This window comes from Apteryx rowi, unplaced genomic scaffold, assembly GCF_003343035.1.
Source record: "Apteryx rowi isolate R43461 unplaced genomic scaffold, aptRow1 scaffold_23, whole genome shotgun sequence".
Lineage (NCBI taxonomy): Eukaryota > Metazoa > Chordata > Aves > Apterygiformes > Apterygidae > Apteryx > Apteryx rowi.
Genome location: NW_020448641.1, coordinates 3,747,163 through 3,762,712, shown reverse-complemented (window position 1 = coordinate 3,762,712; position 15,550 = coordinate 3,747,163). Strand labels below are relative to the sequence as shown.

The 15,550-nt window shown below is 38.7% G+C and overlaps 1 protein-coding gene across 1 annotated transcript; it reads right to left on the bottom strand.

The window, feature by feature from the left end:
• Positions 1-9,219: 9,219 nt before the first annotated feature.
• Positions 9,220-14,306, bottom strand: TEX36 (testis expressed 36). Its single transcript, XM_026065621.1, has 4 exons — positions 14,256-14,306; positions 13,403-13,534; positions 10,747-10,827; positions 9,220-9,468 (listed from the first exon to the last, which is right to left on the bottom strand). Exons 1-4 carry the CDS (start codon positions 14,304-14,306, stop codon positions 9,220-9,222), a joined length of 513 nt encoding a protein of 170 aa, XP_025921406.1.
• Between the last annotated feature and the right edge of the window lie 1,244 nt (positions 14,307-15,550).

The window sequence follows — 15,550 nt, the reverse complement described above, 5'->3', positions numbered from 1 at the left end:
ACTTTAGTTGACGCTACACAAAACAACCACTAACTAATAAATGGCCCTGACACAGGGCCTGAGGATCCTGCTGCCTGTGTTCTGGTACCGGTGAGAAAGTGCCTGGTGGAGCAATTGCTCTTGCCAAGTGCAGGACTGGGMCTTTAAAGCTCAAGTAATTACTGGCCTTTCAGAATCAGAAACTGTCTTTAAAGTCAATAAAGTAAACAAAAACTATTAAGAGATTCATCCAACCTTTATCTTTTAACTTGTTATCTGACACATGAACTCATACTGTTTGTATAGCAAGGCATAAAATATTAAAACTAAAAAGCTCAGGGACTTTTGAGAGGGAAAAAAAGAGCAAAACTATTTTAGATTCAGAAACATTTCATCAATATGTAGTGTATCTGCATACTGGAATCAGAGACTCCTGATTATGCATGTTTACTGATTTTGGCTTTTTTGATTAATGATAAAACAGTGACATATCTTGAGAGGTAGCAAGGCTTGGCAGAACTTAACAAAATATGAAAGATTTGTATTTTTAGAAATCTGAGTTATGCAAATATGGATACATTCACATGCATTTTACTCAACCATGGTTGTAACAAAGCTCTAAAAACATTCTCTTTTATGCTCGGGATAATTTGGGGGGCATGATTAATACCAAAATGCTGCATAACAATTACTTTTTTCTTCATTATGAATGATTTCCATTATACCACCTTGGACACAAGAATAAGCTTAAATTCCCACTGCATCTAATTTATTATTACCACTGAAGATACTGTTTTGTGTCAGAGTGCATACAGTATTTCTAGAAATTGCAAAAAACCTACTGGGAGGAGTTAAAGAGGTAGGGAACAAATAGCAAAATATAGTTGGCTATAAGAGTTTTTGCATCTTTGTAAAAGAGCAATGTTAGCCAGTAATGCCATTCAGGGAAATCTGAGAGGAGTTTTCATTACACAAAAAACTTTAGCTACTCTATATTACGATGCAAAGAAAATGTGAAGACAGGCTGCCTATATACAATGTACTACAGAAATCAACAGTTGTGACAGATTTTGTTCATCTCCTAGCTACTAACATTTAGATCATATACTGGAGAGCTGGCTGAGATTACTCTGAATATATTCAAAGAGATACACGCACACCAACATAAAATTATCAAAGAACCTGGGTTCTGATGCAGACATTTTTCTTACAGATTTCAGCAGGATCTTTCCTCTCACAACAGCTGCTGTATTGGTTTCTAATCTCTGCTTTGGCAATAAGATCAGAATCAAGGTATCTTAAATAGAAGAGCAACCAGAGGATAAGGGAGAGAATGGAGGTGAGGAAGATCTCTTTCTCCTATGGGTATAAGACAAGGCATATTTTTAGGAGAACTTGATAGCCTGAAGCTGCATTATGATACAAGGATATGGAACAAAAGTGTCTGCTTCTGCAGACAAGGGCTGACCATCGCAAAGTGGTAACAGAGGGAAACAGACTCTCCGTGACAGCTTATCTTTCACAACTCAGGAGGGTTCGCCTGCTGCGGTCTGTTCGGGCTGGAGACAAGAGAATATTATTCCTTCACGTCATGCTACTGTGACCTATGAACATCCACTTGCATATCAATTTAGAGCTGCCTCATGTTGCAGCAAATTTCGTTTAATCCCTTCTGTGGATGCTATTGTGTCTTTGGAGAGGGACTCAGCCACTATCAGAGGGAAGAGGTAGGGTCAGCTGAACAGCAAGGAAGGGTCAGGCTGCCGCACGGTTACTCCTGGATCTGAAAGATTGGATTCGTCTTAGAAATTGTGCTTCTTAATGTCTTCACTGCTTAACAAGCCCTCTTCTACTTCAGGGACTTCATTATATGAGATAGATGAAATGTTCCCCTTACTCTTTCAGCTCAGAATGTCGGAAATTTTTCTCCATTTTTAGAAGAAATGTTATTACCCATTGACCGCCTTAGTTCTACAATCATTAAGTGATAACAGTGAGGAAAGCAGGACTCAGATTTCAGGACAGTCTGTCTTTAAGAACTCAGTAGCATTCTGCCTTTTGGTTCTTCGGGGYTGGGAACAACAGAGCCAAATGGACAGACTAGGGATATCCCACCTATTTTCTCAGATGTCGTTTCTGAATCTAACAGTCTGTCCGTATGGACCTCATCACAAGCTCAGTGCTTAGGTCTTGCCCTGGAACCCATCACTGTAATAGGATCCCCTCTCCTAATTACTCCGAGAAGTAATTTCATCTAGCCCATGAAAGTCTACACATGCTTTTTCCTCTAATAAAACAAGCTTYGTTCATTTTTCCACTCACTTGAAAAGGCAAATAGGGATTGAAAAGAGTTTCAAATTTTAGACTGCATTTAGTTAACCCAGAGGCCAAAGGTTTTTTTGATATTTATGCCTGAATTTAACTTGAAGCATAAAGAAATGATAGCGCAAACTACCACATACTGAAAACTTGAAGCTAGAAACATAATAAAATTGAACTAAACCTTAAGTACAAAAGAACTAACTTCATTAATTTACTGGATATTATCATTCTGATTAAAGGAACTGTACCGAGATTATAGACTCTCAAAGGCAAAACAAAATATCTGTAGACTGAAAAATCTTTGAACCTTGTAGCATCAAAATGAGCAACCACAAAAAGATGTTTATACCCATAAAGACATGAGACTTATACATCTCAGTTTGTGTCTGAATCAAATTATTGCATTTCTCTGCCATGATTCTGATCTGATTAAGACCAATATAAATCAGGTATAATTCTACTCACTACAGTAGATTTTACATTTACATAAAACTTACATACCAAAATAAGGCATTCCGCACATCTGCCCTCCTATGGTTCCTAACTGTATTACATGTTACAAATATTTTTAAGATGAAATGTTAATTCTATTCCAAATGATATCAACCTTAATTTAGAATCAAAATTGACACCACAACACAGAGAAAACCTTCATGGTAATCCTTAATAGATAGTGTAGTGTTTAAAGTCAGTAACAGAACTAGAACTAGACATTTTGAATAAAAAATATTTTGTTTCATTATCAACAGTCTTTCCTTCTCTACCTTTTTTTAAAATCTTTAAACCTGGTACTTAACTCCATCCATGAAATATTATGCAATATGTTGATCATGCTGTTTTTTAATTTCAACTCAACTGAAGAAGCATTGTTAGAAAGAATCACTATATCCCAGGGGAATCAGGAAATTAAATGTTATTTATTGGGTTTTGACTTTCCCATAAGTAGATACAGCCATATACCATCTGATTACCATCTGAGGGGAGGCACAGCTTGAAAAAGAGCACTGCCAATGTGCCACTGGGCTATTGATTAATTAAGCAATAAGATGAGAAGGTCTGTCGCATAGGGTCATTAATGCATGCCTWAAATGCCATTTGAGGCATGAAGGTCTGGTTAGCACTATAGATCCCGATCCCCCAAGAATTTACTTTACTACTTCTGCCGGTCTGTATGCATAGCAGGCATTGCCATTTGTAGGTATTAGAATATGCTGGACAATCCAAATCAGATCTTTATTTTTGCAGGGATGGGAGAGGGAAAGGCAATGTTAATTTTAATTTGAAATACACTTCCATTATGGAAATAGCATGCTTCCAGTTATAAAAATTGTCTCTCATTCCACAGAATATTGAAAGGGATCATAAGCACATACAAACAGCCATTAGTTTCTTAAAATAATACACTGGCAGGCAATAAAATCTCTAATGAAGCTCTAATAGTAGTATATAGCAAATCTCTGCAAAGGTAAAGAAGTGCTAGTTACAGCAAAAGTCTAGGAGTCAGGACTCCATTTTATAGTCATGGTTCTTGCCGCTGACTCTGAGTAATCACCATCACTACAGCATGCCACAATTAAGACATTTGTAAAATGAGTACTACTACTTAAGTACTTCATGGGGCTAATGTAAGGATTAATTCATTACTATTAGTATAGCACTTTATGATCATCATTTTACTATTTCTAGACATCCCACAGCAAGAAAAAAAAAAGATATTCCTAAGATTCTTCTGATTTTCTCAGCTGTTTTAAGTAGTCTGGAGAAGAGACCATTCTGTACTCTTTCTGTCAAAGCTGCTACATTTTGTATGAAATAGTTAAATATTGATTGGGCTTCAACGAAAGCACAGGGCTTTCTCTAGTTCAGTGGTCTGGGCACTCATCTGCAAGGAGGCAGACCTGAGTTCCAGCCCTTGCTTCAATTAACGTTTACTTTAAATTTAACAGTCAGCCATACAAGGACCCTGACCTAGGCAACCCCCTCTCCCTGGTGGGTATCCTAACCCCTGGGCTAGAGAAGCATGCTCCTTTACGTATATACGTGCACTTTCTCTTGCTGATCTAATGAACATCTAAATATTCCGTGCACGTGAAACTGCTTCGATACATGGAAAGAATAAACCAGTAAAGAAACTTGCACCATCATTTAATAATCTATAACCGTCTCCCTGAAACAATTCAAGAATAGAGGAAAGAATAGAACCTATTTTAAATGGGCAGCCTGTGACGGCTCGAAGCAGTTACAAAGATGATGCAGCCAAACTCTTTTTGGTAGTGCCAGATGTTGCACTAAGAGGCAATGGTCACGGGTGGCAGAGCAGGAGTTCAGGATGGATATAAGGAAAATGTTGTTCACTAGGACTGCGCTGCAGCACTGGAACAAGTCACCAAGAGAAGCTGTGGAAGCTCCCGCCTTGGAGGCTTTCTAGACTCAGTCTGACAAAGCCACAGCTTGAGCTGATCCTGTGCTGGCAATAGTCCTGCCTGAACAGGAGGCTGAACTAGATGTCCTCCAGCTGTCCCTTCCAACCACCATTTCTTTGATTCTATTGGACTGAAACTTACCTCTTATTTCAAACTACATCGCTTTCTGTACTCAAGATTTAAGAAAGGATAATTTGAGATATTTCACTTTCAGGTCAGTATTACTGAAGTACAACAAACTGGGATCAGAGGAGAGAGCAAGCTGACAACATGCTTTTCATAAATATTACACAGCTGCCTGACTGAATCATAAAATGGGTACTTTTAATGGTTCACTCACACCCACTACTGCTAGACTTCCAAATTAAGGTCAGTTAGGATTACTCCCCTGCCGAATAGACTTCCCTTTAACTAAACATTCTAGAGATAATGTTTTAACAGCTCATTATTTTAATACTTTGCGAGGGAGGAAGGCATAACACAAGAAATTTGGGATGAGGCAGACCTGTATAGTCCTTTCTCATTCCAGAGTCGAATGGTTCTCTATGCTTTGTCAGCTAGTGCTCATTAGATAACACAGCAGAGACAGGGAGAGATTAAGGACCAGAAAGGAAGTTCGCAAGGACTCCAATTTAAAGACATACCTAATCCAGGTTTCAACTTATATCAGAAATTCTATTTCTATCAGCCAGCACAGCCACTGTATCAGCATAAGCATTTCTATTAGATATAAGCCTATACTTTTGGTTCAACATTAGCACCATTACAGTTATACCAATATTTTGTTTGGTTAGGGAAAAGCTAAACCAATATAAGAACATTTATAGAAGTTTAATATTATCCACTCTAAAAAGACTGTACTTCTTGAACCATATCACTGTACATAAATCACCACAAGTTTGGGGTTTAGACAGATCTCCAGCAGTATTGCTACCGCATAACTGTTCAGCCTGGGGATGAACAGGACTCATCTTCATTGCAACATCTAGATCAAGTTACTTCACTCAGTCTAACCTTGAGAGCACACGCTAAGAAACAACATTTGAGCTACACAGAGTGATTTGATTATCAACACAGAGTGATTAGATTAGCAGCAGATGACTCGGAACTCAAGCTGTTGCACCCCATTGAAACATTAGCTCCAAGAGCAGCCACCCACCCCTCCTCACAGCCAGCTAGCTCAGGCTTTAAGCATCCTCTTACCTTGAGCTTCTTCAGACTGGAATTAACTGGCTAATTAAGGGCAAAAACTTAAGTTTTCTGCCCCACATTGTAGCAAAAACAAACTCATCTTCTATCATACCATTTCAACAGTTTGCCCATCAGGGTCAAATGGCTGTTAAAAGTATTTCATAGGTTACAACATCTTGTATAGTGAAACAGCTAGAAAAGGAGGGCTGACATTTAGCTCACCAGGAAGTCATCTGGTCCAGGAGAAAGCAGCTTGAGTGAGACCATTTTCCCAGATGCAATGATCAGCAACTAAGGCAGAAAAAAAAAGTGGACATAACTATGCAGATACAAGCGTAGGACTGTATTCCAATTTAGCTGAACTAAAGCAACCTGAGAAGTAGGCTCTCTTAAACCAGGGCATGGAGTGGTAAGTGACAAAGATGCCACTCTTCAGCTCAGCCATATTAACCRATCACTCTTAGCCTATTACCATGGTTCAGCTGATGAGTAGCATTAAACCAAAGGAACTTGTAGCCATCTGTCCATACCCTTGGTTTAAGTTTCTTTAATCAATTTTGCTTGAATTCTGTAAATTTAGCTAACCTACTGAAACTGCTTTCAAATTAACATGAAGTAAACAACTTAAGAATTGCACAATTTAGCAAAGTTAAAGCTGTATGGACAGTCCCTAAATCAATGCAAAGCTCAGGAGAAAAAAAGGAGGGCTAAGACAGCTGCTTGTTCAGAAGGACTACAGTATGAAGCCTGTTGTTTCTCCAAAGAGGTTCTCACTGTGTACAAATTGTTGGGAACTCTGTTCATGGAAACTTTTGTAAGAAACTCATGTGCTTTTAAAAAAGAGTAATCCAAACGACCCTGTCTTTATCACCAGTTTTCCTTCTGCAGAAAGTCTAAGAGGTTCTGACTGGAAAAGGAGCAACAATTCAAACCACGACCTAGACCATGCCATCTGTTTTTCTAGAACAGTGTTTGGTTGTGTTAACCAAAGTATGCTTATGGTGCTGAGCCAGCCTACACCCATCTGATCCTGACTAACTACTAGCTGGGAGTCCTTTCCTCTACTGGCTCAGAAAACTTTATGGGAGTTATTAGCCCTCCTCCACTCTATCCCAACCCCTAAAAGGAGAAAAAAAACACTGCAAAAAATTGTTTAACTCAGTAGAGCCTTCTCCTAAGAAACATTATTGTTACAAGATGAACTAACGCTGATAGTTTCTATCCAAAGTATGCAAGGCTATGACTTTCTGCAAGATGTGGCTTTTTGTCATTCATTTCAAAATTCAGTGTATTGTATCTCATGTTATTTACTAAAAAAAAAACCCAAACAGCTGGAGTTTGTGATAGGTGGGAATCACTTGTTTTGTTCAACCCAGCACAGTATATAGTATACACATACTATATAGTATACACACATAGACACACACACTATATAGTATATATACTATATGTAGTGTATATATACACTAYAGTATATAGTTCATATAGAAATTTCATGAGCTCTTCAGTTTCTTCTCTAGAATCTTCACTGTAATATTGTTGAGAACATACAACTAATTAATCCACTGTTGCTTTTAAAAAATCCATGCCTGAGTCAAACTGTGAGCAAAAAAAAAATGCGGAGAAGGCAAAAAAAAAGAAATCTGGAATCTTTCTATTGCTGTTATAAAGCATAACAAACTAGAGCAATTTATTTCACTGTATCCAGTTGTAATGTTAAACCACAGATAAACATTACCAATGTAGCAAGAATGTGTTTCTTCCTTCTGATGGAGGTCCAAGATTGCCCTCTTGAGTATGCCAAACAGCACGGGGTACTTCATTTACCATGTGATTGGCACACACTTTAGTTTTGATTCAGTTTGGAGATGAAATTGTTGGCTAAAACTTTGGAAATTATGATTCTAGAGCTCTCAAGGCAGGCTGTCTTTACTTTGAAAAAAAATAACTTTTTAATAGCACTATGTTACTTGGCTTTATCTGCTTTTAACATTGTTTAATGATGTTTTGCATTTCTACGTATTGCGCAACACCCCAAGAACCTTAGTAGGGGGAACTTCATAAAAAATTGTTTATTATTTCAGCATGTGCTAATAAAATTGCTACATGTTCGGTGAAGTATTCTAATACAGTCTCTTTTGATGGGACGCAGAAAGGTCACCTATTGCATGCTGATACAAAAAGATATATGTTCATTGAAAGGCAGAAGTCATTTTTTAACATAGTTCATTTTCATGGCCTCTCTGGTAATGCAGTGAATTCAACAGGGTTAGAGATTTATGTTCAGCTTATCTTGTAAACAAAGTAAACTATCCCTTAAACTTATGCTTTAAATTTTGTAGTCAACATTATTTTGCACAGCAACAAGCTTATTTATAGTATGTTGCAAGATACAGAGTTTGGTTTATTATTTTATTTATATTAATGGAAATGATCTGGAAGTGGAAAACATTATTTTGAGGCCTGACTCTAATACCTTCCAAATTCTAAAGACAGTAAGTGTTCGGAGAGCTGAGTGCTTGGAGGATTGGTTCTGAATTCACTTTCTTAGTGACATGTAACTATAAATCATTAGTTCTTTCCATATCCAAACCACCTTAAACTCAGACTTTCACACAACATTCCATTTTCAACTTAAGCTTTTTCTTGCCTTACTGCTATCAATGATGCATATATAAATACACACATACACACTTGAAAGATTATTGTACAAGCATGCAAAGACTGTATGCAGCATCCTTTCTTTGTTTATACAACTGCTGTGTTATAACCAAACATTACAGTTATTTTGCACAGCAATCTACTGCTCAGCTGCTTTGTTATCTAGTTTCCCTAATGGCTAGCAACCTGCATTCATATCCATAAAACCTTTCAGCAAAGTTCATCCCATACCTGAATACGGAGTTTTGGCTCCTTGTTGTAGTGAATCCTCAAGGATCCAGTTCAATAAATATATCTGTCAACACAGTCACTGTCAACTCCTTGAGACAAGAGCTATGCCATCAATTCTGAAGTTGGAGTTTTCATATCAAGATGAGGATCAACTAGTATCAACACGAGTATAATCACTACCTCTGTTCTTCTAATACAGCTAGTTCTAAACATTTGTACAAGCATACTTTTCCTCATAATGCTCTTCATTAATTTTTGTTATTGTAATGCATGTCTTCAAGAGAGGTCGACATGATTGCTAGTTTCAAATGAACTCTCAACTGCACTACCACGTTCACTTTACACAAACATTTATTTCATCATGTGTTTGAGTGATACGTAGTTCAGATCCGGAGGAAAGGTGCTTTTGTAATTAACATGACTTTTTTGGCTGCAGATTTTGTTCACCCTCAGGAATGGGTTTGTCACTGTAGCACTTTTCTAAGTGGTGTTTTGGATATCGCCTACAGAATGGGCGCTCAGTATTTTGATCTTTCATGAATGATGTTTGATAGATGGTAAAGCCATCATCACTGCTAGGAACAGATTCATGTGCCCATAGGCAGAAGTTTTGTGAGTTCTGTTGCCTTCTCTCTGGTTCAACCTTCTTCCGTCCAAAACCCTACAAAAAAGATTGAAAGAAAAATTCCTGTAAACATATGACTTAGGATGACAATTTCACAGATGCAGCTTGCAACAGTCACTACCCCATTGGGAAGTTAATGAAGCTGTTACTACAGTGATTTCAAGAACTCATGGTCAGGCTAAGCTAAAAATAATACTGCCTGACTTGCCTGTATGAACATTGCTGGCTCCATACATAAAGGAAAATAGGTTGACTTTCCACCTATTACTACTAATGAATCACTTATACTTTGCATTTCTGTAGCATACTATATACTCAAACTAACAGCTAGATGGATCTTCAGAGAAACAAAGAATTAAGTTAATAACATTATGTTTGGACTGTAGTATAAAACTAAGACAGACTATAAAACAGGAATTTTTAAAAGTATCCCTTACTTGTGTGTCCAATCACAGGAAGATGGAATCTGTTTTTCACACTATGTAGGTTCTAGGAAATTTATTTGGAATTACAGTTTATCAGTACCTCTAAATCTATGAGACACTGAGTATCATACAAAGTGCACAGAAATAGAGGTATTCAATATTAGTGAATAATGAATACCTAAAAATCTAGGTCTAAGAGAGCCCACAGTCAGACAGACATTCAATATGACAATTCARTTCCTCCTCCTCTATTCATTATCTTGTAAACTGTTTCTTTTGCTGCCTAGAAAGATGTCAGCAACCTAAGGAGAACTGAAAATCATGAAACTGTGCATGTACAGACAAGCCAAACACAATTTAAAAAAACATTCAAAATTGTGGCTTCTGCAACATAKATAGAAAAGAGACGTGGATTGGAAAATAATACATTCAGAAGATATATCTGGGGTGTCCTATGGATTTTGGTTAAACTTTTGATAAAGGTGAGTGAACTAGTATGTGCGACTGACCTAGGAGGGGCTGACAAAAGCTTAATGCAAAAGCAATCACTTTTAGCAGAGTGATAGGGCATATAACTTGGTGTAAAATCTCACGCCTTGCCAAACAGAAGCACTGGAAGATGCCTATCAGAGACCCAAATCATGGGCATTTTTGTTCCTCTCAAATTCTGCCCCTCTCAGTGGCCATCCATGCTGTATACCTATGTCAGCCTGGGAGGAGCACACATCCCTATGCTAATAAAGGGTGTGCTTCTTTGTTGTTTATATTTTTCCCTTCTCACAGTTCTGAGCATCTATGATTTTTGCAAGGGAGAGAAATGATGCTGTGTTTAATCTCTGGCAGACTGAGAGAGATGCACTTTCTGATTTTCTCAGTGTTGGGTACTTACAAAATCAAAATATTCTCCTACATTCTGTAAACAATGTCTGTTGTCATGAGAAGAAAATGGAAAGTTGTTGTTCACCGCTTTCTGAAAAGAGAAGGGATGAGAAAAAAAATCTGAATTTTCATATACCTTATCTTGCACACATACACACTAGTCTTAGCTCTTATATTCTGACAGATGCTGAAATTACAGTTGCATACCTTCTAACACTGATGTCATTTTCATATTTTTAATCTTAATCGCACACCATTTTATTGGGGCAAAATGGACTTTTTTTCTTTTTTTTTTTTACAAAAAAAATCATCAGGAGGATGTGTGTTCCCTTGACTTAATGAACATATACATGATTAATAAAAAAGCGTGAATTTTCAAATAAGAAATGCTACATTCCATCTACGAGCAGCAAAATATTAGACATATGTCAGGATTGCCTTGTTTGATTCACTAGTAAGCCCAAAGCTAATTAAAATGAACTACAAAAGGGACCTCAAAACTGAATTAATCTATGATTTATGTACTAAATGTCATGTACACTGCTTGTTGCAGGGGAAGTGGAGGAGGTATTAATCGCATAACTAATTTATAATCTCATTTTTTAACATAATGTTCTTCCAGTCTGTAAAATGAAACTACAGTTTTAGGAGAAAAGGGCATCTGCAACTGCAAAAAACCTAATTGTTTAAAAAGTAATTAACATATTTAATTTTTTAAGCTAAAATGTGAAACACTGAAAACTCTTCTGGACTGTTAGATTGCCTTGATTTTTCCTCATGTATTATTTTTCTGTTTCATGCTGGAAACATTGGGGKTTTTTTGTAATTGATCTAGTGCTTTTTACTTTTAATATTGTGGAATAAAGTTTTCATCCTCCAGCTATGTTATTCACCTCCATACAGAAGAACAAATTTTAATGTAATACAATTTTTAAAACYTGTTTCAAGAGTAAGTGGCTTTTATGAGATATACTCTGAATCAGTTCTAAAGACAGGTATCACTAGAGGTCTGATCCAGCAAGAATAATCAACAAATGAAAATTTGCCTGCATGCAGTCACTTGCATTATCGTATCCTACAGTATTTGGTACACTAACTGAATTTGTTTCATTTTTGGTAGGTGCTGCATGTTCACATACAAATTCAGCCAGACTGTAGCCCAATAAGTGCAATGGATACATTCTCATACAAGGGCTTAAAATCAAGCACCTTTTATGTTGCTAAAATGGTGACCTACTAAAGGACTCCACTGCAGCTACAAGCAAACCTTAACAAACCTTAACAACTTAGGAATGATGTTTATTATTAGTTCTTATATGTTGCAGGAAAACTGATAACCAAGATGTTACATATTGAATAGTCTCTTGGAATGATTCCACATATTAATTAATGTTTTAAAAAAAAGATTATATAGTAATTATAGGACTATCACAACATAAGAAATAAGAAGTAATATAAACTTAAAAAATACTATAGTTTTGAGAAAATTAATTAACCACACAGCCAGGGATTTCCTTCATACAAAGAGATTAAAGACAGCTTCACATATAGCCATCTTCCAACAACTCTTTATCAGCAGTTTTTAGAAATGTCCCATAAACAAACTCTCTCAGATTGTTCACGTGACATCACATTTTAGCCTTTACTGCATCTTCATACTTTCACTGCAGACCTCCTTCATTAATGAGAACTAGAAATTTCACTAGTTCTTTCTAACAGTGAAGGGTAGCTAAACGGATGGTGTAACATCGGATGGGCAGTCATACTAGTGTTGATAAAAGGTCTGTCTAAGCTGGTTTTCCTTCCCAGTGGCCGAGGCCAGGTGCTTCACAGAAAGCTATACAATCAACATAATGTACTATAATCTTCTCCTTTTCACTAGCCCCAAGCTTCTGTTTTGACCATTCCTTCCCAGACCATTTCTGCTCTTGATAACACCAACATTTGTGAAATGAACTCAATATAATATTATGCCTATCGGAAATGAAAACAGAAAATATTCTGCACACAAAGTGCTTGGGTAAAGCAAAGCTCAGCATGGTCATAAAACCAGGACATAAAGACATGCTTATGAAGTTGTAATGTTATAAATGCTCAAGTCTTAAAAATACTGTGTTTTGTTTCCGAAATTTGCCCAATTTTCTCATTTTTAAGAAACCCTTAAAGATGTTTCAAACATGAAGTTTCTAACTTTTTAGTTATAAAGAAATAATTGTTTTCTTAAATATACAGAATGTCTGATATTCAATTCAAAACAGCTGATCAGCTTTTAATTGAATGCTCTTAGAGGGCTATTTTGCACACGTATTTTAGACTGAGATAGATCACAATATATTCTGACACACAGATGTGTCTCAAATAACTGTAACAACTAATAAAAGGGGAAAGTAACCGATACCAGAAATCAGCATTAACTACAGGAGGACTTTGTGTACCCTAAAATTATAACTGAGTAACAGTATATTGTGAAATACATTTCTCCCTCATGGCAGCTGGCAATCATCTTAGTCCTTGTGGCACAAGGCCTGCCAGTCTGCCACAACTGCTTCGTCGCTGCCATAAATATAAGTGCAGTTCTGACTTGTGTAACTTGGCAAGCATTCGCCCAGCAATACCCTGCAAAAAAAGGACTTCTGTAAATTGAYTGCATTCGCGCAACAACTTACCTGCTCCCGAGCCCTGTAGCCTGGTGGCAATCTCTCCTCAATATACTCAACTTCTTCTGCATTTTGTACCTGTTTTAGGGCAGAGCCTGTAGTTGACTCAGGGTGGCTTTGACACAGTCCCATATGAGTGAACTAGAAAACAAGAAAATTTTGATCCGTAAGAACAAATAAATCCAATCAGAAACGTGGACAAAATCGGGGTCAGTTATTTTCATTTTTGGTGTTACACCACCACCTAGCGGCCGTCGGAAGAATCAGGCTCCTTCCACATAAAACACCATCCCTACCTTAAAAAAACTTACGATGTAGATGAATTAAATAGGCAAGAAAAAGAGCGCAGAATATTATTTCCCCAGGAACTTTCTGGAAGTTGCTTATATAATGGTAATTAATCTGTTACAAGCACTTATGCTGTAATGTCTTTTTTAATTTCATGCTGTTCCTGCCACTGTATGAAAGCGAGTGCAACGCTACAGCCCTTCACTGTGGCGGCGTCGATAACCACCGTTCCCGTGTCCCTGCGGTACTGAGGTAACACGACTGACCCTAGGAGAATTCCCGCCTTGCTCTCCTCTGTCTCCTTGTGTCCASTTTTTCCTCAGACCAGCAACACGAAGCCTTGTTTTCCTTCGAAAATACATCCAACTCCGTCCTGAAGCCTGGGGGCTTSCTTGGCTAAAGGAGAGTCTCCCCACCATCCCAGCCCCCTTTTCTCAGAAAAGGTGACAAGTGTCRGCAAAGTTTTGGGTGGTTTTCTGGAGGGTTGAAGTTTCAAAACGGCCCAGTTTGGGCCCAGGGTGGTGCCAGCGCCCAGACGGGACCTCTCCGCCCCATGGCGGGCTCCGGCCCTTACCCAGGCGCCGTCGTGCTCCGTGCGGGGGTTGGCGGACCTGCCCTTGGGCATGGCTCCGTGCTGGCCGCTGCCGCCTCACCTCACCGCCACCGCGGGGGCTGAGGGCACCGCGGTCGCCACGGCGGCTGCCTTGTCCCGCTCACAAAGGCTGCGGCGTCGCCCCCGCCGCYACGAGCTGCGGGATTTGTGCTAAGGCTGGGGCAGCCTCGGGGGGGCGCCACCATTAAGTGGTGGGGCGAGCTGCCATTAAGCGGTGAGGCGAGCTGCCATGGCGGATCGTGGAGCCGTCCTGCTGAGGAGAAAACCCCCATCTGTGTGGTGAGACCTTCACTTTGGGGACAAAAACACCTCTCTCTGGAAACACAGACCTGCTCCTGCCTCCTAGGGCAGGAGCAGGCCTCCCCACGCCCCTCGGTGGCCAGGCCTTCCCGAGGAGGCGGCCCCCGGCCCCGGAGGAGGAAATGGCGGCGTGAAGGCTTCACACGGGGTGGTGGGGCTGGGCCTGCCGAGACCCTCCTGGCTGCTGCTGTCACCCACCACCAAATGCTTTTCCCTTGGAAAAAGCTGCTTCCCCTCGCTCGGACGATGTTGTCTTTTAAATTAGGAAGTCGATGGAAAACAGCGCTGGTGGGATTGTCCTGCTTCGTTCAAGTTTCTGCTGCAGCAAGGGCTTCCACRCGCAGCAGCAATACTTTCAGTGGTCGTATCCAACCCACAGATTTTGTTGCAGCCCGTTAAAGTCATAGTTTGAGTTTGCCTTTGTGTTTAGTGAGACTGAGTCATTAAATCATTCTGGGATTTCAGTAAGACCTAGAGCAATGGACAAGCAAAAGCAACCTTCCTCTTATCAGTCCACTGCAGCAGGGGAAAAAACGTGGCCAAAGCACTGAATGCTCTCTTAAAAGAGAGAAATGGAGTTCAGTTTAAATTATTAATATTAGTTCTAAGCAATCACTTCAATGACATTTTGCATCTTGATGTTAATATCTGAAGAAAGAAGGATTTTGGACAAAACCAAAAACAGGGACACCAAGTATATTATTTTGAAGATGTAGCACCATGTTCTTTTTTAAATTCCTTTACAAAACCACACTCTTAATTGTATATACAAACCACAGTCATTAAAAAAATCTGGCAATACCTTATGGATTTTTTTGCCTTCTAGTTTTGCACCCGTTGCACTTGTGTTTAAGTTTCTGTTTATAAATAGGAGAGGAATGAAGGAAGGTGTGTCACAAAACAGCATTACTCCAAGAGTTCAAGAAAAACACTATCACAGCTGAAAACTGTGAGAG

Bases quoted from the DNA above. Each gene is read 5' to 3' on its own strand.
- TEX36 (XM_026065621.1), bottom strand. From the start codon at position 14,306: ATGCCCAAGGGCAGGTCCGCCAACCCCCGCACGGAGCACGACGGCGCC. The intron at 13,535-14,255 runs GTAAGGGCCGGA...CTTGTTTTCTAG, and splicing joins CGGAGCACGACGGCGCCTGG to TTCACTCATATGGGACTGTG. The intron at 10,828-13,402 runs GTAAGTTGTTGC...TTCTCTTTTCAG, and splicing joins GCTACAGGGCTCGGGAGCAG to AAAGCGGTGAACAACAACTT.